This window comes from Hemitrygon akajei, chromosome 5 (assembly GCF_048418815.1).
Source record: "Hemitrygon akajei chromosome 5, sHemAka1.3, whole genome shotgun sequence".
NCBI classification, from domain to species: Eukaryota; Metazoa; Chordata; class Chondrichthyes; order Myliobatiformes; family Dasyatidae; genus Hemitrygon; species Hemitrygon akajei.
Genome location: NC_133128.1, coordinates 140265302 through 140292534, shown reverse-complemented (window position 1 = coordinate 140292534; position 27233 = coordinate 140265302). Strand labels below are relative to the sequence as shown.

Sequence of the window (27233 nt, the reverse complement as noted above, 5' to 3'; positions counted from 1 at the left end):
AATTCCATGGATTACTTTAACTCATTTAATTCTCACCAACTTATCCAGCTTTAAGGGTTAAAAACAAAACAGGTCTGTCAACCTTTGCAAACTTCTATTGTTTATTGGGGGTGGGGGGGAGGGAAGAAAAACAACAAATCAAAACTGTTAACTGGGATTAACAAAATAAAATTCCATTAATTATAAAGAGCATTGACTTTTGTTTATTATGAAAATTGAGCCACATGCCACAAGCAGGAACAACAAAAAGAACGATGTCCAACATCAGTTTCAGAAACATCTCTCAACTTACTTGAGACCATTGAATCAATGAGATCCTTGAGGGACAGAGTCTATAGCCTATAAAGATTATGCTGGTTGTACACGTTTGCTGGCAAGTCATGGGAATTACATGCTTAAATACTTTGTCAAAGACTCACTGGCCAATTCAAGAAGCCCTACAATGAAAGAAAAGGTCAAAGTTTTAATATAGTGAGCAATTGGATAAACTTGAGTTGTGCTCTCTGGAGTGGCAGAGGCTGAGGAGGTATGTTTTATCCATGGTTTAAATGCCTAATCCCAGAGGGCATCCATTTAAGGTGAGAGGGGGCGTTTAATGGAGATATGTGGGGGGGGCAAGAATTTTTATGTAGAGCAGGAGCTCCCAACCCTACAGAACCCTCAGTTAATGGTAGGAGTCCATTGCATTAAAAAAAAGACTGGGAACTGCTGATGTAGAGTGGCGAATGCTTGGAATGCACTGCCTGGGGTGGTAGTAGAGAAAGCAAATAAGATTGAGGTGTTGTAGAGGCTCTTAGATAAGCACATGAATGTGCAGGGAATGGAAATGAAGCTGGAGAGGCAGTAATGGGGGAACAAGGAGATGGCGGATGAATGGAATAAGTATTTTGCATCAATCTTCATTGTGAGACATTAGAAGTGTGCTAGAAGTTTGAGTGTCAAGAAGCAGAAGTGATACAGTTGCTACTTCTAGAGAGAAGGTGCACGGGAAAAATAAAAGGTCTGAAGATAGATAAGTCACTTAGAACCTGGGGTGTAGTCCATCAGGTCTAAAAGTGGTAGCTGAAGAGATTGTGGGGGCATTAGTAATGATCTTTCAAGAATCAATAGATTCTGGAAGACTGGAAAATTGCAAATGGGAGGAGGTACAAGAAAGGAAATCATAGGCCAGTTAGCCTGACCTCAATGGTTGGGAAGATATTGGAATGGATTGTTAAGGATTTGATTTCAAAGTACTTGGAGGCACATTACAAAGCAGGCCAAAGTCAAAGATGCTGCCTGGCCTGCTGCGTTCCACCAGCATTTTGTGTTGTTATGATACCAGCCCCCTCCTTTGCGAGAATCGCAAGAGCCCTAGTGAAGGGTGGGGGCAATGACCCAAGAGGGAGAGAGACGTGCTGAATAGACACAGGAAATGGGAGAGAGAGGGAGACATGCTGAAGACCACGTTCCCCCGGGAAGCAGAATAAAGCGACTCTGACTATTGTCTCATGAAGACCACATGTAAAGCCCTCGGGCAAAGTGGGCTGGTTGAGAGAGAGATTGACACCGGCGATCCCGTGAGGAAGTATAAAGGAGGGTCTGGGGGGGACGACCTCTTCAGACGCACCAAGGAGACACGATAGCGATCCCATCGTAGCGGGAAGCCATTTTGAAGGAAGCCACATGCGTTAGATTCCGAATCGGGAGTCTGTGGCTGGAATCACGGACAATCGCTTTTAACTAACAACAGGAAAGCCGGCTCTCCTGATTCCACCGCTTTGCTTTGTAAGGACCTGGGCAAGTGTTCCTTTTCTCACCAATCTCTCTCTCTCTCTCTCCAACACGGGAAACTCAGCGGTTCCCAGAAGGCTGAAGCCTGTCGACTTTTTGAATGACTGTTATCTTTTTCCAAATGGACAAGATATTATCCCCTAGACAACGAAAGAGCTTATTTCTTATTGAGTAGTACTACCCCCGCGCTTTAGATTGAGTATTGACGATTTATGGTATCTGAATGTTTGTATTAACCTTACTTTTGTGCCCCTTTATAAATAAAAACGTTTGAAAATGGTACCATCAGACTTCAGCGGACCTCTCTATCTTTGTTGGTAAGTGATCCAGTTACGGGATACGTAACAGTGTGTGTAGGCCAAAGTCAGCATGGTTTCCTTAAGAGAAAATCTTGCCTGACAAATCTGTTGGAATTCTTTGAAGAAATAACAAACAGAATAGACAAAGGAGAATCTGTGGATGTTGTATACTTGGATTTTCAGAAAAACTTTGACAAGATGCCGCATATTAGGCTGCTAAACAAGATAAGAGCTTACGGTATTACAGGAAAGATACTAGCATCGATAGAACATTGGCTGATTGGCAGAGGCAAAGATTGGGAATAAAGAAGTCTTTCAGATTGGCTGCTGGTGACTAGTGGTGGTAGATGGGAAGTCTATGATCGATCATGCACTGTGGTAGAAATAATAAAAGCATACACTATTTTCTAAACAGGGAGAAAATTCAAAAATCCGAGGTGCAAAGGGATTTGGGAGTCCTTATGCAGGATTCTCTAAAGGTTTATTTGCAGATTGAGTTTGTGGTGAGGAAGGCAAATGCATTAATTTCAAGAAGACTAGAATATAAAAGCAAAGATGTAATGCTGATGCTCTACAAGGTACTGGTGAGGCCTCACTTGGGAGTATTGAGAGCAGTTTTGGGTCCCTTATTTAAGGAAGGATATGCTGACGTTGGAACGGGTTCAGAGGAGGATCATGAGAATGTTTCTGGGAATGAAAGGGTTATCATACGAGTAGTGATGAAGGCTTGGGCCTATACTTGTTGGAATTTAGAAGAATGGGGGGGGGGGAGAATCTCATTGAAACCTTTTAAAAGATGAAACAGAGTGGATGTGAAGAGGATGCTTCTTTCGGTGGGGGAGTGTCAAACCTGAGGGCACAGTCTCAAAACAGAGGGACATTGTAGTAGTGAGAGCCTGGATGGACACTAGGTGGCTTTTGATGATGAATGTTGATTTCTTGTGACAGTGTTCCTTGTAAATGTACTCAATGATGGGATAGCTTTGCTTGTGATGAACTGCGACAGTCATTGAAGACAGCCATCAAAGAAGCCAGCATAATTTTCACAGGGGAGCCAGGAAGCAGAGTACTTGCCTCTAAAGTGTATAATAGTAGTACATGAGCAGGTTTGCAACTTGAGGACTAGGCTCTATTCCCATACTGCTGCTGCCATTTGTTGAAAGGAGGTGCAACAAAGTAATCTGCCAGGATGTTGGGTAGCCTGATTAATCAGATGTCACTTAAAGTACAGTTCTGGCCACCCCACATCAGGAAAAATATTGGACTTGTAGGTGGCATAGTTCTGCACCATTCTGAAATTCTGCCAAGAGTTAAATTACTAGATCAATTTGCAAAAGGCATCTAATGGGATGATCAGTTTGAAGAGTTTAAGTAAAAACAAAGCAAGGAGTTTAAAAAGCCAAATAGAAAATCTATTTTTTGATGCAGGTCCAGAGAAAAGTTGGAGGAGAGGGTGGAAGTGATTGGGGAAGTGACAGACACTTGAACTGAGAGATCAAGATGGACAGGTTGAGTTAGAGTAATATTTCTAGTGAGAACTTGGAAAAATAGTTAGTGTGAGTATAAATAAGCAGAAATATTCTGACAAATGGAGAACTGGCAAAAGGTAGAGAATTGAGAAAATTAAAGCACAGTTGGAAATAACTTAGAAAACAGATCGTCCTGCATTGCCATATATTATAGTGAGCCATTTTGTCCCAAAAAGTCTATGAGCATTCCCATTCCCCAACTAATTTTCCCTATAAAGTTTCCCAACTCTCCCCATTAACTGCCTTCCTATCCTACTACCCACCCACACTGGGGCAAGTAACCTACCCAATGACATGTGGTTAAGTGGAAGAAAACCAGAGCATCCAAAGGAGATCCACACAGTCACAGGGAGAATGAGAAAACGCCACATGGAATACACCCAGGCTCAGGATTGAACCCTGATCTCTAGAACTGGGAGACAGTGACTGTTAGCTGCACCTCAGTGCCATGCCAGTGTCACAAAAGGAAGGTTGACATGCAGTGAGCCCCCTACGTGAAGTGAAGTGTTGAAATCGGGAGCTTACTGTGCATTATTGTAACTGTTATTCTGCAAACATGCCAATTCACATTTCTCTGTTCAATTTATAAATTTTTGTTGCAACTCCATTGACTCTCTAGATACAAGCCTTTGAATGGATATTTTTTTACTGCAACAATCTTGTGAATAGCCTGCACCAAAATGCCCAGTATGTATTCTGCCCATCCTTTTCAGTTTCCCCAGAAATACGTCCTTCCCAATAATACATGTACTGTAGTTGACAACACTCATGTGCATTAACTAATAGACTGAATAATGGCCAATTGATACATCGGCCGATGAAATTTCTGCTTATAGTCTGTCTAAAGTCTGGCTGTGCTTTAGTTAAGTGCTCCAAACTCTATTTGGACAAAGGCAGCCTTTGTGGTTATTTATGAACTAATGAACAGCAGGAGGAGGATTTACATGCCAAAAATCCTTCAACAAGATTATCTTAGGCCTTTGTTCTTTAATCAGCTAGTTCAGTTTCTACTTGTCCACTTCGTGATGTCTGAGCATTGCTGGCACGTCAGCAGTTATTGCCCATTCCTGGCTGCCCTTGAGGAAGGTGGCAGCAAGCTGCATCCTTCAGCCAAAGCAGTTCTTCCAGTGAAGGCTCTCCCCTGATGTGTTTAAACAGCAACTGAGTAGCTCAATGTAAAAACTGGTTCACCCGATCTCAGCTGTGGTATGTTACTATGGAAGTCATGGTTAGCTCAGTCCCACAGAAGTGTACCCGATCACAGCTCTCTCACCTGCCCTCAATTCCAATGGAATGCTACACCCGCCGACAGCCAGTGCTACTTTGGTAAATACATTTCCAAAGTTCACCAGCAAAGAATGTGTTACAAGGCAGTGACTCAGTGAGTTCAAGATAAACTGGATCACAAGAGCAAGGCTCAAGCTATTAATTAATGACCCAGCTCCTCACGACACAAAGAACTTGAAATGCACACATGCCAACTCAGATTTTCTTCACAACACAAGCTGCTGGCAGGAGTCATGTGTGTGGTTTTCACCAGCAATATGTACTGCAAGGTGGGAAAGAATCCAGCAATCACCATGCTGGCCAGGTTCAGCTCAAGAAGGGGTCCCTATCTTGGGTCTCAGTTAGTAGTAGGGGGTCCATGGCATATAAAAAAAAGGCTGGGAACCCCTGATTTGAGGTTATGTTGATACTGGGTAAAGTCTAAGCCATCAGACACATCGCTGCACATTCAGGCTATCTGTAGAAACTAGAATCTTCTAGCAGCTAGGCTCTGGAAGGACCACCATAACCATGCCAGAAAACAGCAAACACTAGCTGCTGCAAATATTCAAGATTTCAAAAACAAAAACTCATCTCTTCAAATGGCAATGTCCAAGATGACTTCTTCGCAGAGAAGCTGAACTCTTTTGAAAACACTGTTTTAATGATTTTCATTAAATTTTAATGTGATCAATGACACTAATTTTTAAAAGTCCTTGAAAATGTATTTTGTTAGTTATTACATTCTTATAATTGCAGCCAGAGAACAGGAGACAGGCTAAGTATTTTTCTTAGCCTGATGTCTACTGACACATTTTGTTAGTAAAATTAATGGTGCTTATGGAAACTGACTTTTGCATTGCATATGAGCTAAATACACTTGGATGAAGCCCAGATTAGAGCACTCTCAAAGATTATGAGAATACCTCCCAAAACATTATAAAGTGGAGATTAAAGTATTGAATAGCTGTAACAGAGTGAGTCAGTCATTGTGCTTTGGGCAACGCATTGCTTTTAACACAGTGCAGAGGATAAACCAAGCAAAAAGAGCTGCTAAATATACGGATTAAATATCTGGATTAGCGGAAGATAACATTACCAAAAACACCACCTCCCTTACCCTGATTTATCCACATACCCTTTCTCTCTTTTTTTCCCCATTCCCTGTTCTGTCTTCCATTTTACCCTCTTCTTTTCTCCTTACCTCCCTCTGGTGCCCCTCCTTCTTCCCTTTCTTCCAAGGTCCGCTGTCCTCTCACATGAAATTCCTTCTTCAGCCTTTTGTCTCTTCCACCTATCACCTCCCAGCTGCTTACTCAATCCACCCCCCCAAACCCCCACCCCTAACAATGTGACCGGTTACCTGGTTTCACCTGTTACCTGCCAGCTTGTACTCCTTCCCGCCCCCCCCCCCCCCAAACCCCCACCCCTAACAATGTGACCGGTTACCTGGTTTCACCTGTTACCTGCCAGCTTGTACTCCTTCCCGCCCCCCCCCACCCCATCTTCTTCCCAATTGATGAATGGTCTCAGCCAACTGCTTATTCCTCTCCAAAGATCATAGATGCTTCCTGACCTAGAGTTGGGGGGGGGTTCCTCCAGTATTTTGTGTTTGTTTTTCTGGATTCCCACCATATGCAGAATCTCTTATTTTTATGACTTCCCTTACAAGCTTCTGTCACACTAGAGAGAAGAGCCAGTCTATTTTAAGGCAGTTGATTCCAGGTTGACATTAGACTTCAGATCTACAGAATTGTGCAATGTTCCTACCCCTTGTCCGAATTCTGCTGCAAGGTTGAGTGTCGTACACCAGAAGTAGAAGCAGCTCTGAGGTAAATAGCTCGCACAAGAAAACGGTACCCTGACATTCAACACCAAACAGAGTCAGTCAGTACAGGTAGCCCTGGATGACAATGCCCAGTATGCATTAATCAGTGCCTTCAAAAGAAGGCAACGTACTGAATGATTTTTGTAAAAAGAAATCATTACATCATTAGTTAACCTTTGAGATGTTTTGCCAATAAATCATGTAATCTATTCACGGCATGGGAAAATCAAACACATGGTTTAGTGCAGGGGTTGGCAACCTTTTTGCCTCTGTGGGCTGGATTACATATTAATGAGTGGACAGTGGGCCAGATAAATGCCATTAAAAAAAACTTGAAATATGGGAATTATCCATTTAAATACACCTAGTTATGTTTTGCCTCAAATTAATGAATAACACATGCTAGAAAATCATTTGTGCTTAAGGTTCCCTACCCCGGGTTTAGTGGAACATGGAATGAGGAAACCAGACGTTGAAAAACTCCCAAATACAGAGGTAGCTCAGTCTTTCTGCTTTTGTCTCAACCTTCATGGACTGAACGTTACAGAATTACGAGAGGGAATTCAAACCATCCTCAGTGTTTGAATATGCAACAAGTGTGAACTGTCTCTTAACAGCCCACAGAAGATGATGCACAAACCTACAAGAATGACGCCTTCAGCTAGCAATCACTACAGTTTGACAGCCAGACTCCAATCAGAAAAGGAAAACACACTAATCACATAGAGCTGGTGCAAAATTCAGAGACACCACTAACACAAAGACAGAGTGAGCTCATACTGGAACATGGCAAACATCCTTCACAGCCTCCAGTCAAACAGCTGGAAGCTGTTCAAGGTGCATAACTCTACTGCAGTAGAATGGAAGTTCAGGTCAAAGATCTCCCATGTCAGCTACATCGCTTTAAATCAATAATAGAAAAATGACTACTCTTTCCCCCACCATCACCACTATTATTCCCGATGGAGATTAGTCTGCAATCAAAATTTCAATTACGATATTATTCCTCTCCATAGATGCTGCTTGATCGGAGTTCCTCCAGCATTTTGTGCATGTTTCAATTGCAATAAGATTCCCTTCCAAAAAAAAGACAGAATGCAGAAACAAGATGCCACATAGGAATCAACACAGAACTGTTCCCATAACCTTTGGACTCACTTTCAAAGGCTCTTCATCTCATGTTCTCAATATCCGTTGCTTTTCTATTGTTATTTTGTTTTTCCCCCCCCCCCCTTTTTATACAGTATTTGCAGTTTGTTGTCTTTTGCACACTGGTCTGTCTTGTTAAGTGCAGTTTTTCATTGATTCTATTGTGTTTTTTTGTATTTATTGTGAATGCCTGCAAGAAAATAAATCCTGGGGTAGTATATGGTGACATATGTACTTTGATAATAAACTTCCTTTTAACTTTGTGTCCATGGTATTGGAAGAAGCGTGTTAATTAGTTTTCAATCCATTTTGATTCACATAAAACACAGATGGAAATAAACAGCTCCTCTTCAGAAAAGTAGTGAAGGCAGCAAATGGATTTTGGTCTTCATTGCAAGAGGTTGGAGCTTAAAAGCAGGGAGGTTTTGTTTTTAATGCACAGTGTTGTTCAGTGCTCATCTGGAATACTGCATACAGTTTTGGTCCCTTAGCTAAGAGCGAATATTGTAACATTGGAGGCAGTCCAAAGGGCTATTTCCTGGAATGGGACAAAATGGGTTGGAGCAAAACACACAAAATATTGGAGGAATTTAACAGGTCAGGTAGCATCTATGGAAATTAATAAACAGCTGACACTTCAGGCGGGACCATCTATTCACTTCCATAGAATGCTGCCTGACCTGTTGAGTTCCTCCAGCATTGTGTGTTGCTCTGGATTTCCAGCATCTGCAGAATCTCTTCTTATTTACAAAGTGGTTTGGGACTGTGTTTCTATAAGTTAAGAAGGACGAGGTGTAACCATACAAAATTCTATGGGGTTTTTCCATGGTAGATATGGGAATGTTTTCATGAATGGGAGAGTCTCAAGCAAGGGGACTTAACTACAACATCAGGGGAGGCCATTGGAAATTGAGGTATATAGAAATTTCTTCTCAGAGGATTGTGAACTTCTGGAAATCTCAGGCCAGCAGGTGCTGAAGATGAATCATTAAATGGATGTGGCCAAATAATTGAAACAGTCAGGTATGGAGAAATGTCATATTAGGGATATGAGGCCAACATACGTCAACTATTAAATAGTGCTATGCTGAGATCCCTGAAGCTATATTTAAAAGGTTAGTTTATTACAATTCTTGCCCTCAGACCAAAATTGCAAGCAAAGCAAGAAAAAGAGGTACTGTAATGAAAAGTTCACCAACCATGCACATCTCTGTAACTTGTACCAGAAATACTCAAGAATGCAGAATTGCTCAAAGAACAGCGAGCCACCTGACAAGAACAATTAACCTGCGAAAGTGTACAGCAGCCAGAACAATAGGAACCGTATAAAAGCAGATGTCAAACGTGTCAAGGCGCTTGATATAGCCAAATATAGCGCTTGATACAGTCTCTGCGCAAACAAAGCAGGCTGCGTGTCCAAGTAACCTCTTCTATCACTGAACTTCTTCCATCCTTCTAATTATATTGATGAATTACCTTTGGCACACAAATAAGTGAAAAAAATTATCGAGGTAACCCAGTCAATGCAGTTAAAACGCCACTATCTACAATTACATCAACATATAATCAACACAAGAATAGCACTGCATTGTTCAGCTATCAATCAGAAAAGGATCACTCCAGTTCATATATAACAAGACTTTCCCTAAAAGGACCCTTGTTTCCCATTCCTTCCCGTCCATTCAATCCCTTCTCCCCCATCCTGCCCTTGTAAATTAACCCCGTGGCCTAGGCGTAAATCCGATCCTCCTTTCCATTGCTTCTTCCACCTGAGCCCTCTTCTTGGGAGGATCCCTAGATCTTACCTGTGTGGCCTGAGGTGGCTATTTTTGTGTCGACGGGCCCAAGTGCTGAGCGGCCGTGCTCTCAGGCCCGGAGCAGCGGCCCGCTCCCGGCGGCTCGCCGCATTCTCCTCCCTCAATAACATCCAGGAGCCGGCCTCCAGCTTCCCTCCATCCGAGAACCTTATTGGATCAGGGCGCTCAGTCACCTCTTTCTATCCACACAGCCTATTGGTTAAAAGAGCGAGTGTCACATTCTTACCTTGTCGGCTGTAATACAGTTGGTGTCACGTTTTATACCGTCCGGGTATCTGGATACCATTGCCTCACGGCAGATTCTATAGATCCACAAGTAATTAAGTAGGATTTTACGACTCCTTGAAAGCCCACTAAACGCTAGGCACCTATCACTTCAAAAGTTGAATGAGAGGTTACAATGGAGGAAGACACATCCCAGGATTCCGGGCGAACAGACAACCCTCCAATTAAACTTACCGGCCGTGTCTATTTAATAGGACGAGCGCTTACTCGAACTGCATGCTGGGTAAACACTGCCCCATCAACAGTGACTGGTGGAGGAAGAAGAATGAAAGATAAACTGAAGACGTGAGGTTCGCCGCCCGTCCCCATCCAGCTTGCACACACTTGCAGCGTTCAGAGTAATCAAAAAGCAGATGCAGCACTTTTGAACAGAAAAGTTAAAATAATGAAATACTCAGAAAGCTAGACAGCATTTTGTTGAAGGAGATGCTAAGTTAACATTATCAGGTCGATCACTTTGACGCGGGCGTCAGCAAATAGAATTGGCAAGTCTGGGTTAAGGACGGTGCAGAGGAACAAGAGATACATCCGAACTGTGTACAGTGAAGATGGCACAGAACTGCTGCCTCACATTAATTACACAGATCCTGACACTCAGTGCTGTCAGGGTGAAGTTTCACATTCTCCCTGTGACCGCTGTTTGCCTGTCAGATTCCAAAAAAACGTGTGGGTCGAGGTGTTAATAGGTTGCTGTAAATTGCCCCTGGTAGGGTGGTAGAATCTCGGGGAAGTTGATGAGAATTCGTGATTCAGATTAAGATTATTTGATGTTATTTCCAATACACAAGTGTTAAGGAGAACAATAGACAATAGGTGCAGAAGTAGACCATTCGGCCCTTCGAGCCTGCACTGCCATTCTGAGATCATGGCTGATCATCTACTATTAATACCCGGTTCCTGCCTTGTCCCCATATCCTTTGATTCCCCTATCCATAAGATACCTATCTAGCTCCTTCTTGAAAGCATCCAGAGAATTGGCCTCCACTACCTTCCGAGGCAGTGCATTCCAGACCCCCACAACTCTCTGGGAGAGACAATGTAATTCTTACTCCTGATCTGATGCAGCACAAAACACAATGAGATAACACAACAATAATAAAACACAATAAATATAAATATATAAGATAGCTTACATACATAGATTGACTGTATGTCAATAAAGTGACACTAGGCACAGGAGTGTCTTACATAAGGTGATTCTTACAGGAAATGATAAAAGTAATGGTGGTGAGTGGTGTGGATGGGTGGGTTAGTGGGTGGAGGTGTTGATCAGCCTTACTGCTTGGAGAAAGTAACTGTTTTTGAGTATGGTGATCCTGGTGTGGACGCTACCTAACCTCCTCCCTGATGGGAGAGGGATACAAGGAAAAGAATAATAAGTGGATGATCAGTGTGGATATGGTGAACTGAAGGACATGTTTCTATGTTGTATCTCTTCAATACAATAATAAACTTTAGGAAAGACTCATCCATTGTCTCTATTGGAGCTGATGTTGAATATCCTTTTATGAGAGGCAATAATGTATCTGTAGGTGGTGCATTACAGCAGTTCTGTCTTGCATCTCTTTCCTCCTGCATGTACAGTTCTTGTTGGAACACAAGGTTGTGGGAAGCACCACACATCACCCCCATTCTGGAGATGCTGGCAGATATGTAGCTCCAGATCTGTCCAAGCACCTGGTGTATCTTCAGCTTGACAAAGACATGTAAATCACATCTGGGTGTTTAGTTACATTATATGAAGTACATTTGGTTGTTTACTTGGGCATTTCTTAACTTGCAAGTACATCTTTTAGAGTGGTCTGGATGTTAAGTTCTGTTTATGTCTGTGTTTGTTTTAAAAATAGTTGAATAATTTTGATTTTGAAGTAATTTGAAATGTGAGAATGTTTTATGAGCTTAGACCTCTTGAGTACTTGGAATATTCTTTGTAACACAATAAAATAATTTGTTTCTAATTTATTTATTTATTTAGATACAGCATGGAATGGGCCCTTCAAACTGCACTGCCTAGCAATCCTCAATTTAAGTATAATATAGGAAAGACAGTAACTATTTTCTGCACAGCAACGTCTCAATGAAAAAAAGTCCAGATGATAGGTTTATTGTTGTTGATTTGATTGGCTAGGAGATCAGAGAGAATCCTCTTTCTGTTGTCTTCAAGTTCATGACAGCAAATCTTTTTCTCCCATTTTCAGGAGTAGATCATCAATCCACTTTATCCATTTCTTTTTCTTTTGAACTTCCTGTGCACAATTTAGTTACTATACTTCCTATGTTACAGCAGTGACTATACTTATAAAGTTTTTCATTTGCAGTAATAGATTTTAGGACATTTTGAAGTAGAAAGATTAAAACTATAAATGAAAAACTTGATTTCTTTTCAAGGAATAAGCAGTGCTTTGCAAGTTTTAAAGTTTTTCTAGAAAGCCTGTAAGATTCATAGCTTTTTGCTTCTACTGACTTGATGTTATTAGGATGTACTGTTGTTTGCAGCCATAATGGGAAGCTTTGATCAACTAATTTGGACAGAGGTTCTTAGCAAAGTTAAGAGTGATAAGAGAAGAAGCTACATCTACATAAGAGAAAATTAAACTCTTCCATCCTCAGAGCAGAGGGAGTGAGAGGAAGGAAGAGGAGAGAGGGAGGAACTAAAGGAAGGAGAGAAAGAAGGGAGGGAGGGAGAAAAGAGTCTATTTTACATCCTCCAAGAAACATTTCACGTAGCACAGTTATTGCAACAGAAAATTGCAAGGCACACTGCAGAAGCATTATCAAACAATATAAATAGCTCTTCCAGAGCTATGTAACTAAACACCTAGATGTGATTTACATGTCTTTGAAAAGCTAAAGATAAACACCAGGTGCTTGGACAGGTCTGCAGTTACAAATCTGCCAGTATCTCCAGAATGGGGGTGATGTGTGGTGCTTCCCCACAATCTTGTGTTCCAACAAGAACTGTACATGCAGGAGGAAAGAGATGCAAGAGAGAACCGCTGTAATGCACCACCTACAGATACATTATTGCCTCTCATAAAGTCATTACTCAGTGCACTGAGGTAGAACAAGGTGAAACAAGAACAATGCAGAATGAAGCGTAAAAGTTACTCAGGTGGAAGATGATAACGAAGTAGATTGGAGGTTAAAGTCTATCTTATAAAAATTATCTGTTCAAGAGTCCAATATCAGTGAGGGACAAGCTGTCCTTGAGCCAGGTGGTAACGGCTTTCAGGCTTTTGTATCATCTGCCCAATGGGAGGGAGGTGAAGAGAGGATATGTGGGGTGGATGGTGGTCTTTGATAATGCTGGCTGCTTTACTGAGGCAGAGAGCAATACAGTCAGAGTCCTCAGAGGGGAGGCTGGGCTTTGTGACGTGCCGAGCTGAGTCAAGTTGAGGTTTAATCAAGTTCAAGTGTAACTGTCATTCAGCCACACCTATGAATACTGTACAGCCAAGCAAAATGGTGTACTTCAGGGGCCAGTTGCAAAATACAGTACTGACAGTCACACACAGTGCAAGGCATGGAGAGCTGGTATAATTCCGATGGCAGACAAACAATCACAAATAAATAATACCCACACGTCTCTGCAGTCTCTTGTGGTGCAGAGCAATTGCCACCCCAAGCCCTGATGCCTCCAGATAGAATGCTGTCTATGGTGCATTGATTAAAATTGGTGTGTCGACAGCGATATGCCAAATTTCTTTAACCTCCTGAGGAACCAGGGAGCCGGGTGAGCTTTCGACATCAACATAGCTGAACCAGGTCAGGCTGTTGGTGATGGGTGGTGGCTATGGAAACTACCACAAAACTCACAAAGTTGGAGACGAAGCAGACTATGCAGGAGGAAGAAGGTTTGACTACATTTGGAGATGAATCTATGGTGTTAGTTTCTCTCCTGGATTTGATCTGTGTTATGCATCTAACTTTTTGTGCTGAGTTCAATTTGAGAACTAGGCTTTAATTTGACAGACTTTTGGATTTAGTTTACATCCTCCACTGTGTTGGGTTTGCTCGCACGCTGGGATTTTTTAATTAAATTACATTATCTGATGCTCTTAGTTTAGGTGTAATAGTTGTGCTGTTTGCTGTGTTAGTGTATCTTCTGTCAGTTCCCTGTGCTGGTCCTAGTTTGGACACCGGGTTTAATTTGTCTATATCTGGCGGCCAGTTTGGGTGCTGATGTTTGTTTAGTGCGAGATTGAATTTGGCTGTGAGCTGGAGTTAATTTGGGGACTGAGATTAGTTCGGCACTGGATTTAATGTGTGTGTGTGTGTGTGTGTGTGTGTGTGTGTGTGTGTGTGTGTGTGTGTGTGTGTGTGTGTGTGTGTGTGTGTGTGTGTGTGTGTGTGTGTGTGTGTGTGTGTGTGTGTGTGTGTGTGTGTGTGTGTGTGTGTGTGTGTGTGTGTGTGTGTGTGTGTGTGTGTGTGTGTGTTTACATTCTGTGTGGCGTAGATGCTGTGGAGAGCTGCATTTTCTTCTGCGCCCGGGAGGGATAGTTATTGCGAGCACACACTCTGGGCCGACGTGCAGCGGATCCTCCATCCCGTTTTCCAGGCTGCAGCTGCCGGGGCAGGGCGGCTGCCGTCTAAGGAGGCTGCGGATGGTGGGGGCAGGAGTTGTGGCGAGTCAATGAACCGGACCCGGCGGCGTCGCTGGGATGAAGAACCTCAGGCAGGCTGCTTCAGAGACTCTGGTTCGGTTAGGTGAGCAATGAACGGTCAGGGAACACGGACCACCACCCCCACACGCACCTCTCCAGCCACGACCCAAACACTTGCCGCAGGCCCATCCATTCCTGTAATATCCGAATCTTCGTGCTCTCAGTACAGATCACAGTTAACTCTTGAGGTCAAGGACACACCGTTCGCTTCCCTCTTGTTTTGCGAACAGAAGGAATTGATGTTGTCCAGCTGGTGGGGAGGGGAGGGAGTAGAGCAGGTTGGTGGTTCTTGCAGAAATGAAGAGATCTAAGCCTTGGACGAAAAACCGAAATGTTAATCAGCCTAAAAGAGTAGCCCGATTCGATGACTGAAGCTGGATTCACCCCCCAGCGTGGAACTGGTCCCCAACCCTGGGTGAATGGTCTTACCGGAAGAATTTTCTAGAGAAGGATAATGGCGCCAAAAGACATGACTGGGGTGAACGCAGCGATGTAAATTCAAATTAGGTTTTTGTTAAATCCTGGAGGTTTTAAAGCATTATTTAGGGAAAGAAATTTGCTGTTTAGACTAGTCAAATGCGACTTTATTCCCAAAGAAACTTGGTTGGTTCTTGGTTGTCCTCTGAGCTGGCCGTTCAACCCATTGGAATCCTTCACAAGCTGCTCGAGATTTACCAAGACATTGGCCAGGCAGTGAGTCCTGGCTGTGCCAGTAAACCCTTTGTCCCAAGAGTGACTCACAGCAGTAGGAGAAGGGGAGAACAAAAAGAAACCATCCTGTCAAATTTAAGCAGTACTACAAGAATGGCTTCTTGTTATAAAATTTTTCCTCTCTTGGCTGGGATCAGTTTTGCTGTAATGTTAGTCATCGGGAGTGTGACTCTAACTCAGGTAGGCGAGCACAGTGATAGTCAGGCCCCAGAAGCCCAGTGTGTTACAGTTGTCAGGTAGCTGGTCAACAGGGTTGCACTGGAGTTAGTAGGGAATGTACCTAGAGAATAAAAAAAAATTTTGGGCAAGATTTTTGGATTCCTTAACAAACAAAAGTCAATTAATCTCTATTTTTTTTAGTTTATGTTTTTAGGGAAGGAGATTTTAGATTTCCAATGTCCTTTGTGTGAATAATGATTTTCTATCATTGACTCTCTGTTTTTGATTATCTTAAAAACACAAGTTAGCAGAGTCCACGATCTTTGGTAATCTACTGACTTTTAGTCCGTGTTGGCTACGCCTCAGGTTTGGTGCAGTGCTGCTGTGGCGCTCCACTGCTGACCTCCACCACTGTTGCTCACTCAATCCTTAGCGCAGAAGTGAAAATCTTAGCAACCCTAGATTCCCCCATTCTGCTACAACCTATTCAAGACTCCACTGAAAGAGCTGCCTGACCTTTAGAGGCCATGTACTTAAGTGGGTCTTTGACGTCTTGGGTGAAGCATTGCCTGGATCATGTTGGTGGGGGAGGCAAATGGAACCTGTAAAATCCAGCTTGGAGTGTCAGCCTCTCTGTTCATGTTTGGGGGGGGGGGGGGGAATGTAGAGACTTTAAGCTGCTTCTGGGGATTACTTTTACCATCTGAACCAGCATAGTAATCATACACAGCTTGGTTTGATCAACCATAAACAAATAATGAGACGTTTTGGCTCACATGAATACCAGAGCAAATACAGTAAGGTAGCATTGTGAAGGGCTTTGGGAGAAAAACATTATGCATCAGAGCAAGGAAGATTGCTATGGAAACGAAGATGGTTTTTGTGGCAAACTCTGCATTTTGTGGGATGAATATATATTTCTACTTCACTCTTAAGGTGTTAAGTTGGTGAATGCTAAGAGCTTGCGCTTTGTAAGTAAAATTTCAGAGCTATGGCAGATTATTCAGCATCAGTCACGCTTGGAAAGGGCGACTGAGGCAGACATTACAGGAGAAAGTCTGCAGATGCTGGAATCCCAAATCAACGCACTCAAAATGCTGGAGGAACTCAGCAGGTCAGGCAGCCTATGGAAATGAATAGATAGTTGATGTTTTGGGCCGAGACATTTCTCCAGTACTGAGAGGGAAGGAGGAAGATGGTAGAATCAAAAGGTTGGATGGAGGGGAAAGAGGTTAGCTGGAAGGTGATGGGTGAAGCCAGGTAGGTGGGAAAGGTCAAGGGCTGGAGAAGAAGGATCTGATAGGAGGGAGGGGGGGTGACCCGGGGAAAGTATTGGGGGGGTGAGAAGAATTAAAAGGTCAGAATGGGGAATAAATGAAGGGGTGGAGGTTGGAATTTGTTTATCCGAAGGAGAAATCGATATTCATACCATCAGGTTGGAGGCAATGTTCCCTCTGAGGTGTGTGTGTGTGTGCTACTAGTGCACAAAGGAATTTAAACTGCGCACAAAAGGTTGTCACCTCATTGGCATGTCAAGTATATTTCAACATATTAAAGTCATATTTCAAGTTTCAACATACTAACCAGATTTCATCACCTAATCTACTTTCACTTTTTGTAATATATCACTCTGCAGCTGGTAGCAGTCCTTGCATGTGTCAGCTGTCACCGTGCAGGGGTGTGGAAATCATAGAGCCCGAAGCTCAGGGCTATCCTGTTAGTCATTTATCTGTCAAAGAGTACCGGGCTATTGCATCTCAGATAAGTGAAATTTGTTTCTTTTGATGAATATTTATCAAAATAAAACACTCTGCTGCTGCATGAAGGTCGAGAAGGCAGAATGGAACCACCAAATAGGTGTCCTGAGAAACAAAAGTTCCGATCGCAAATGGCGCCGCAGGTATTTATCTGCGAGTTTGAACTCATTCAGTCTGCTGGTTGCGTCACTAGAACCTGTACAATAAATAGTCAACTCTTTGCATTTTTGTGTGACATCAGCAGTGACTCTGGGGTTGCCAAGGTGATTCACACTCATTTACATTGATGGCTGACATCAGCCACTTATGGGCTGATTTTACCACACTAATACACGTATTAGCATAACATTGTTCAAAGTCTGAATGAATTTGTGGGTATTATGGAAGTTTTGCTCTGAAAGTACTTGTTTTTTTATGTAAGACACAATAAAAACTGGAATACATCTCAGGTTCATCTAATTATTGCTAAATCTAACTGACAACTGCTGTGGGTAGGCCCAATAATGATATGTTAACTAGACCTGGCAGTTTATTATCCTTAGAATAGCTTCACGTTTACTTCCACTAAACAATTCAGTGCACACATGGTGTTGTCATTGGACAAAAAATTGTACGGCACAAGATTTTTGCAGACACTAGTCAGTACAAATTAGAGGGAACATTGGTTGGAGCGTACCCAGATTGAATATAAAGCGTTGCTCCTCCATGAGGACTGGCATATCGGAATGGGAATGAGAATTGGAATTAAAATGTCTTGCTTGTGGTTGGTCTGGAGGTGCCCGATGAAGTGGTCCCCCGATTTACGAAGTGTCTCACAATGTGGAGGAGGCTTTATCGGGAGCACTGGACACGGTAGACGACCCTATCAGGTTCTCAAGCGAATTGTTGCCTCATCTGGAAGGACTGTTCAGGGCCGTAAATGGAGGTGAGGGAGGAGGGGAATGGGCAGGTGTAGCACTTGGGCCGCTTGCAGGGATAAGAGCCAGGAGTTAGATCAGTGAGGAGGAATGAATGAACAAGGAACTCATGGAGCGAGTGATCACTACGGAAAGTGGGGGGGGGGGGCGGGGAGGAGGTAAGGATATGTTTAGTGCTAGGATCCTTCAGAGATGGTGGAGGTTGCAGAGGATGATGTGTTGGATGGGGTGGTAGGTAAGGAGAAGAGGGGCTTTGTCACTTTTAAGGTGGCAGGAAGGTGGGTGGGCATGGATGCATGGGAAATGGAGGAGTTGTGGGCGAGGGCAGCATCCATCATAGAGGGAGGGAAACCCCATTCTTTAACGAAGGGGGCCATCTGATGTCCTGGAATGAAAGCTGCATCCGGAGGACTGATATGTTGGAGGAGAAGAAACTATCTCCTGTGAATATGCTATTCACTTTTTTTCAGTTTCTTTGCCTCCGTAATCCCAAGGGATCCTACCATGAAACATATCTTTACCTCCCTCCCACCACACCGCTTTCTGCGAGGGTCGCTTCCTCAGCAACTCTCTTGTCCATTTGCCCCTCCCCACTAATCTCCCTCCTGGCACTTAACCCTGCAAGCAGCCTAAGTGGTCCACCTGCCCTCCCTCACCTCCATTCAGGGCCCTAAACAGTCTTTCCAGGTGAGGCAACACTTCACCTGCCAATCTCCCGGGGTCGACTATTGTGTCTGATGCTCCCGGTGCCGTCTCCTCTACACCGGTGAGCCCAGCCGTAAACTGGGGGACCACTTTGTCATGCACTTCCGCTCCATCCGCCACAGGTGCCATTTCCCAGTGACCCAACATTTTTATTCTGATTCCGATTCCCGTTCCCATTCAGACGTGTTGGTTCGTGGCCTCCTCTTGAGCCAAGGTGAGGCCACCCTCAGGGTGGAGGAGCAACACCTTATATTCAGTCTGTGAACCCTCCAACCTGTTAGCATGAGTATCGATATCTGCCTACCACCTCCCCCTGGGTCTCTTCCTTCCCTTTCATCTATGGACCACTCTCCTGTCAAATTCCTTCTTCTCCAGCCCTTGACTGTTCCCACCCACCAGGCCTCACCTATCACCTTCCAGCCAGCCTCTTTCACCTCTTCCCCCACCTTTTCATTCCAGCATCTCCCCCCCTTCCTTCTCAGTCGCCAAGTAAGATGTTGGCCCAAAACGCCAACTATCTATTCATTTCCATAGACGCTGCCTGACCTGCTGAGTTTCTGAAGCAAGTATCATTGCTATAGTAAGCAATGGATCAGATAGAAGCTCTCTAAAGGAGATAACTTATTGAACAGGATGGAGAATAGTACTGTGGATTAAACTAGTCGTACTTGAGCAAAGCTGAGGAAGATGGACTGTCAAAGAAAAACAGCACAAATAGGAGCACTCCTTGATTAAAATAATCTAAAAAGAAGGAGCTTGAATTTATCAGTTATCTTACCAGTGGATAGATTTGTGGGTTAAGGGATGTTGGGTTAACATAATGAGAGTGACGAGCTTCAGTTTTGTCAGCAGGAGGAGGAGTTAATCTAGCAAAAGACTGGACTTCAGTTGTGTTGGTGGGGTGTTAATGTGGAGTTAGTGGTTAATCTGCCAGAGGAATGGGTTTCAAAGGGAGAATTCATATGTGCGGAACAATTTATTAGCTCTGAGAGCAAACCTCTCAGCTCCCTGCCCCTTATCAGTTCAATAGTCCCAAAATATCCTCACAGTCTTCTCATTTGATCACTGGCTTGCACAGTGTAAAAGTGTTCATCTCCAGGGCCCCTTTGGTTTGGATCCCGACCACAGCGTGGAATGTATATCACCAAAGTTTATTTTGCTGAAGCCCTGCTGTAGCACAGTTGGTGATACTATAGTATGTTTAGCCTTTTGTGGGGAGTTTGATGTACGTACAGCAAGATTCACCCTTTTGTGCTTTCATCTCGATTCTGTTTTCATGGAACAGCTAATCACTCATTGTTTCTGAGTGCTCTTTCTGGAGAATTCATTCTGTAATTTGCTCTCAACAGGTCTGGCACACCGGCACCCCGGATATAAAGAGGTAAAGGTCACAGATATCTTGTTTTCAGTTGGTGGATGTATCTGGCAAGGTTGCTGCCTACTGGATGTCCCCAGAGCAGTTAATTGGAGCTGGAGTGCACAGGGGTGTGAGGGAGGGAGGGGAGACGGAGGAGGGAGAGGAGGAAAGCCTTGCTAGGAGTGGATTTCAGGTCTTCAGCAGGTTGAAACTGTGCTGAAACCCCTCCCCATGGGGCTTTACCTCTTGGGTACTAATCTCCCATTCCCTATCCTCACATGTTTATATCTGGCCTCCAGCCATGATGGTCCTACTCTACTTCACTGCAGGTTTTCAGTTATGTTTGTGCAAAATCCAAGAAGTCATCCAGTATATTCCACCCCTCTCCCTGGCTGGTGTCTCTGTCTGTATGTGGTGTGCTTGTGCCGCTGTGTTTTCCTCTCTCTTGTACTGAACTCCATCCCCCTTGCCCATTCGCAGCCTCCCGTTTGGATGTGGATTTAGATAAACTTGGAGCAGCTTCCAGAATCCCACTTTGCCTGATCACCCTGAAGGCGTCTGCAGTGTTTAGGCTGGTTCTGGCACACAGCGAGCAGTGTGTTTTGTTTGAGGGGTTGTCGACGTCCCTCCATGAAAGAGGCCCGTTGTAACAGGTCACAGGACTAGGCCTTGTGACTGAGACAAGCAGTGATGGTCTGGAGTCAAGCGGCAAAGGATCTGTGCTGTGAAAGGCCATGTTTCAGTGGGTAGGGATCTGTTGCTGTCGAAGACCAGGGTCCAGGCTGGAGAGCCTCCAGAATGCAAGGAAGGCTTCCTCTGAGGTAATACCTTAATGTATATCACAGTATTGAGTAAAGTGTGAATGAGGTGTAGGGAGAAATAAACAGAGAAGAGGAAAAGGAATAAAAGGTTATACAGCTTACGTATTTGAGGGAGGCTGCTTGAACTATTTCTATGTTGTTCCTCTACCAACCCCCTGTGCAAAGTCCCTCACAGTCTCAAAGAACGAAAAGCAAGCACGAACTAGTTTTAAGAAGGAGCCATAGCCTTTGGAGTAGTAGAGTAAAAGACAAAACCAGTTTAACCTTTCAAGTTAAGCCAATGCCTGCATTCAGATCAGATTTGTGTGGTTTGGTTCTCTGTGTTTTGTTGTTCTCCCACCATGGATTAATGTTTACAGCACCAGGTTGGGACCTTTGCATTTTCCGTAAATTGTGACCACGGAATAGGGATGTTTGCAAAAGGGAAATGATGGTTTCATATTCTGGATGTGAATTGATTGATATGATTGCTTAGTAATGGCATCAGTACCATTGAGGTTCTTAAATTGCATACAGATGCAAAATGAAAAGCATGAATGAAATCACATTTACTCAAATACACTGCCCCTCATAATAAAAGAGAAATTGATCTAGTTTAGCAAGTTTAATTGATTCATGAGTCTTGAATTCTCTTTAAAAGTCAATGTTATTTGTACTAATTGAAGGTGTCACTTCCTCACTCTGCTCGGTCATTGTATCAGCGCTTTACACCATTGTACGATTCACTTCTGAAGTGTATTCAAATTCAGAATGGACTTGTTCTCTTTAAAGTATGTGCCTTAATGTTTGCTCTGTTACAATTGGCTTTTGTCCACCTACGAAAATTTGGCTGAACCAGACTCCTAGATCTTGTGCGCAATAGTTTTAGCGGGAGTGTTCTCTGGAATGAACCAAGGCATCAATGTAATTGAGAAAGAAAATTTGAGAATTAAAACATGTACTAATATTTAATGTGTTGTTCACAACTTGCTTCTTTAGCCTCTTTTGTCTGCACTAGCCTCTCAACATTTGATGAGAAGGTGTGATGTTTATTCTTATTTAGTTTCATAAACTGTTCTTCTGGAAAGACCAAAACTACAGTCTCAGGAGATTTTGTGTGGGGATGTGAGGAATTTTCCTGCATGTGTTTGGTGGGGCATTGTGACCCCACTGTCTTTACCAGACTCTATTTTTAATTGACTGGCCACTGACACCAGAAAGCTGCCCTTAGCTCTCTTCCTGAGGGCCACACTCCTGCTTGGAGTGATGCTCTTGAAGCCTGTGATCTGGAATCTTAGCAATCGTACACTGGCAAGATAACTCTTTCAAATACTTGCCCATGCTGGTCCAATGGGCAAAGTTACAAACAATTGTCTCTTTGTTAACAAGGGTCCATGCTTTGAGTGTCATTGCAGTTTTATAACAAATCTGGCCCCATTTGTTGCAGCTCCTGTTTTGTGGACAACTTATAATATCTGTGATTGAAAAGCATATACTCTTGTCTAAGCATCTATCCAAATCAGTTGAAGTATGCTCATTTTTATTTAGAGGATCAGCATGGGAACAGGTTCGTCCAGCCCGAGGAGACCAAGCTGCCCAATTACCCCCATGTGATCAATAAACCTGCTAACCAGTACATCATTGGAATGTGCAGGAAACCTGTGTGGTCTTGGGGAGAACGAATGAACTCCTTACAGACAGCAGCAGGAACTGAACTGAGGTCACTGGCGTTGTAGTAGTGTTGGAGATAATGAAAGTGTCTTATTTTACTGGATCCTCCTTATTATCTCCGGGACTGTTACGAGAAAGTCTCCTTCCATTGTCTGTAAAGATTATTTTGTATTTCGATATGCAAAAATCTAATCATATTTGCTGATGAAAACAGCCCCTCTTTGCACTTTGAGGTAGTTATTTTGGCAATAGAAGCTTTGATTCCAAAAGTACCATTGAAGTTTTGTGGTCAGTGACCAACATGAATGTCTACCCAACAAAAGCTCTGATCTTGTGATAGCAAATAGGATTGCCAATGTTGTTTTCTCAGTTGGGCAAATCTATCCCCTCGTGTTGTTAATGTCAAAGAAAAGTAGAAAAGGCATCAGATGAAATCTTCAATGCACAAGTAATAGGGGCTCACTTCTGAGACTTTCCTTGCAGAGGGCATGGAATCCCTCTTCCTCTCTCCATGTATTAATGGCATAATATTCCACCACTACTTAGAAGGAATAGAGTTCTATAATGCTGTCAGATTTTCCAGTCTTATCAACAGTGGTAGACCATTTGCACCAGCCTCAAGACCCAATAAACCACTCTGCACCACATACATTCACTCTTCTACAGCTTAGCAATACGTATTTGTAAAGTTTCCCAAACCTCCTAAAGTTTGCAGAGATTTGCCTTCTGACAATTAGAATCAAAACAGTGTCCTTATTGCATGGATAATGTTAAACGTTCAATAACATCTTGTCTCCATCATAGATTGAAAAGTGTTCAGAATGAGTTTAATTAGCACTGTCTTATATTACGTGAAATTTGTTTTGTGGTAGTAAAATAGTGAAAAAACATAAAATTACTGTTTATTATAAAATAAATAGTGCAAAAAAAGGAATAATGAGGGAGAGTTCATGAGCCATCAGAAATCTGATGGGAGAAGAGAAGAAGCTGTTCCTGGATTGTTGAGTGTGGGTTTTCAGCCTCTTGTCCCTTCTCCCTGGTGGTGGTAATGAGAGAAGAGTGTGTTCTGGATGGAGAAGTCCCTTAATGATGTATGCCACCTTCTTGAGTCACTGCTGTACAAAAATGTCTTCAGTGGTGGGGTGAGGATTGGGTCCATGATGGAATTGGCTGAGTCTACAACCCTTTGCAATCTTTTGCAATCCTCTGCATTGGAAGCTCCATACCAGGCTGTGATGAAACCAGTCCTAATGTTCTCCACCATACACCTACAGAAATTTGTAAGAGTCTTTGGTGACATACCAAATCTCAAGATACGAACGAAATAGAGCTGCTGAGATGCCTGCTTTGTGATTGCATCAGTGTGTTGGGCCCAGGACAGATCCTCAGAAATGTTGACACCCAGGAACTTGAAGTGGTTTACCCTTTTCACCACTGACCTTCAATGAGAACTGCTGTGTGTTCACCTGACTTCCCCTTCCTGAAGTCCATAATCAATCAGATTTGGGTGACAACTTCACACAAGGAGGCTGCTTGCTTTATGTATACAATTCTTGACTGTTTAATTACGTTGGCTTTGTTTACCTGTGTTTACTTGTACAGTTGTGCAGGAAAAGGTCCAACTTTGGCACTGGACAATTCAGCACACCATCAGCTGTTTTGCAAACTAATTTAAAATATTATTCAGCCTCGTATGACGCAAGTTTAATGTTGGAGCTCCCACTATTGTTATTGCGCTATATGCCTGTAGCTCACAAGCACTGAAATTATGTGTGAATTAAATCTTTTAAGATTTTTAGAAGCTGTGTCCAACAATGTAGCTGTTTTATGTGAGTATTCATACATTCATTAACATTTCTTCACAGTCAGAAGGAGATGATTCTGGCCCATCCACTCTATGTCAACCCTCAAAGCCCACCTATTAGACCCATTCTCCCATTTATCAAATATTGTCTCTTCATCAACTTAGATTAAAATTATTTGTCTGTGAAACTGTACACAAATTTGTCCTGCAGTGCTTGTCTCAGAAAAGTGCCAAATTCTTTAACACCACTAAATGCTCGGTACAGTGTGCCTGATATTTGATGACAGGTTCAAAAATTGTTAAACTTTGCAATCTCCGCGCGTGCTTCATTAAAGTAATTTATGCAATATCCCCACAAACTCATCAAATGGAATGTCTTTCAGGTCATGTGATATGGGGAGGCCTCAACACTACAGTATAGTTGTTTTTATTTTGTGTCCTTGTATGGTTTCGTTTTGAGAAGGTAGCACAATACTTTTACCTACAACTTTAATTATATTCTTTGCCCTGAAAAATGTTTCTCTCCATCTTACAGAAGAACGAAAGGGCTCTGAGAGAGTTCAAATTCCCTGTGCTGATCAGCTGGCTGGAGTGTTCACTGATATCTTTAACTCTCACTTCAGCAGTCTGAGCTACACATCTGCTTCAAGCAGGCTTCAATTATACCAGTGCTTTAGATGAACATGGTAACCTGTCTCAATGACTATCATCCAGTAGCACTTACATCCACAGTGATGAGGTGGTTTGAGAAGTTGGTGATGAAACATATCAGCTGCTGCCTGATTAGTGACTTGGATCTGCTCCAAATTGCCTACCGTTACAACAGGTCAGCAGCAGATGCTGTTTCATTGGCTCTTCACTTAAGCATGAAACGTCTGGACAACAAAGATGCATACATCAGGATGCTCTCCATTGACTACAACTCAGTATTCAATGCTATCATGCCCTCAAAACTAATAAACAAACTTCAAGACCATGGTCTCAATACCTCCTTGTGCAACTGGATCAGCTTGGACTGATAACATCTCCACAATCTCCAGGTGCACCACAAGGCTGTGTGCTTAGCCCCCTGCTCTACTTGCTTTACACTTATGACTGTGGCTAAGCACAGCTCCAATGCTGCATTTAAGGTTGATGATGGCCGAATCAAAGGTGGTAATGAATCAGCATACAGGAGGGAGATTGAAAATCTGGCTGAATGGTGCCATAACAACCTCTCACTCAATGTCAGCAAGACCAAGGAGATGATTATTAACTTCAAGGGGAGGAAACAGGTCCATGAGCCAGTTCTCATCAAGGGATCAGAGGGTCAGCAACTTTAAATTCCTTGGTGTTATCATCTTGGAGGATCTGTCCTGGGCCCAGCACGAAAGTGCCATTAGAAAGAAAGCACGGCAATGCCCTTACTTTCTTAAATGTTTGCTAAGATTCAGCATGTCAGCTAAACGTTTACAAATTTATATAGATGTGTGGTGGAGAGTATATTGACTGATTGCATCACAGCCTGGTATGGAAACACCAATGCCCTTGAATGGAAAATCCTACAAAAAGTAGAGGATACAGCCCAGTCCATTATGGGTAAAACCCTCCTCCTCATTGAGCGCGTGTCCAAGGAGTGCTGTCACAGGAAAGCAGCATCCATTATCAAGGACACCACCGTGCAGGCCATGTTCTCCTCTTGCTGCTGCCATCAGTACAGGAGCCTCAGGACCCACACCACAAGGTTCAGGAACAGTTATTACCCCTCAACCATCAGGCTCTTGAAGCAATGGGGATAACATCATCCGACTTCACTCCCTCCATCACTGAGCTGTTCCTACAACCTATGGAATCACGTTCAAGGATTCTTCATCTGGTGTTCTTGATATTTATTGCTTATTTTTTATTATTGTTTCTTTTTTCTCTCTTTTTGTATTTGCATAGTTTCTTGTCGTTTGCACATTGGTTGTTTGTCCTGTTGGGCGTGCTCTTTCATTGATTCGATTGTGCTTCTATTCACTGTGAATCTCAGGATTGTATATAGTGACGTTTATGTACTTTGATATGAAATTTACTTTGAACTGTGAACTATGGGCAAGCCTGATTGTGTTTGCACTACCGCCTTGCACTGGAACCACTTTAGCATTGCAAGGTTTAACTTGATAATCCCAAATACAATTATTCCCCATATTGGAGTCTGGTTGCATCAGTCACCAAGCTGAAATTGTCAAGATTACTCACCTGGCCAAAGCAATATTTTCCACGTTACTACTTTAAATCTTTCATCTTTCTCATCGCTGTACAGTATTTGTAACTTCTGCGGTCTTAGTACAGTTATGTGTGGAGTAACAGAAACACAAAAAGCTCTGAAAAGTCTGACTCGTTTACACAAGGTTCCTCGTTGGACAGTGACAACAGACACAATTAGTTACATTAAAAATGATGTCGTAATTATTTACATATGCTCCACAGTCTAAGGGAATTGGGACAGTCCACCACAATCTGTGTAGGTCCTGCTAACACTGGAAGTTGATATCACCTGTCCTGAATGCTAGGTCCTACCCACACTTGGCAAATAGGATGCCAGTGTCCTTAATAACAGGACCTTCTTATGTTCTGGGTCTGGGGATATTCTCGTCCATATCTGCGCCTGGAATGTGAACTGAATCCACAACTTTCTGAATCGGAGGCATGATATTACCACCCAAGCCAAACTGTACAGGCAAGAAAGCTGTAATGGTTACCAGAGATGATGTGATATTG

At 43.0% G+C, this 27233-nt stretch overlaps 2 protein-coding genes across 16 annotated transcripts in view; one reads left to right on the top strand and one right to left on the bottom strand.

Annotated features, from left to right (window-relative positions):
* LOC140728231 (hyccin 2-like) overlaps window positions 1–9802 on the bottom strand; it is a 48336-nt gene extending 38534 nt beyond the window's left edge. For 3 of the 4 annotated variants that reach the window (XM_073046667.1, XM_073046670.1, XM_073046669.1), the window contains exon 1: window positions 9650–9802. The gene's annotated coding sequence lies outside the window, so the exon portion shown is untranslated. Of the gene's footprint in view, window positions 1–6637; window positions 6797–9649 lie in introns of those variants that run through there. The other variant, XM_073046668.1, reaches the window with a different exon arrangement.
* A 4593-nt stretch (window positions 9803–14395) lies between these two features.
* cdk15 (cyclin-dependent kinase 15) overlaps window positions 14396–27233 on the top strand; it is a 49506-nt gene continuing 36668 nt past the window's right edge. For 5 of the 12 annotated variants that reach the window (XR_012099020.1, XR_012099018.1, XR_012099019.1 and 2 more), the window contains exon 1: window positions 20377–21037. Coding sequence is in view for 5 of the 12 variants with exons in the window: in XM_073046664.1 (XP_072902765.1) it covers window positions 20951–21037 (87 nt within the window). In the remaining 7 variants the exon portion in view is untranslated. Of the gene's footprint in view, window positions 14654–20208; window positions 20241–20372; window positions 21038–27233 lie in introns of those variants that run through there. The other 7 variants (XM_073046665.1, XM_073046663.1, XR_012099022.1 and 4 more) reach the window with 6 other exon arrangements.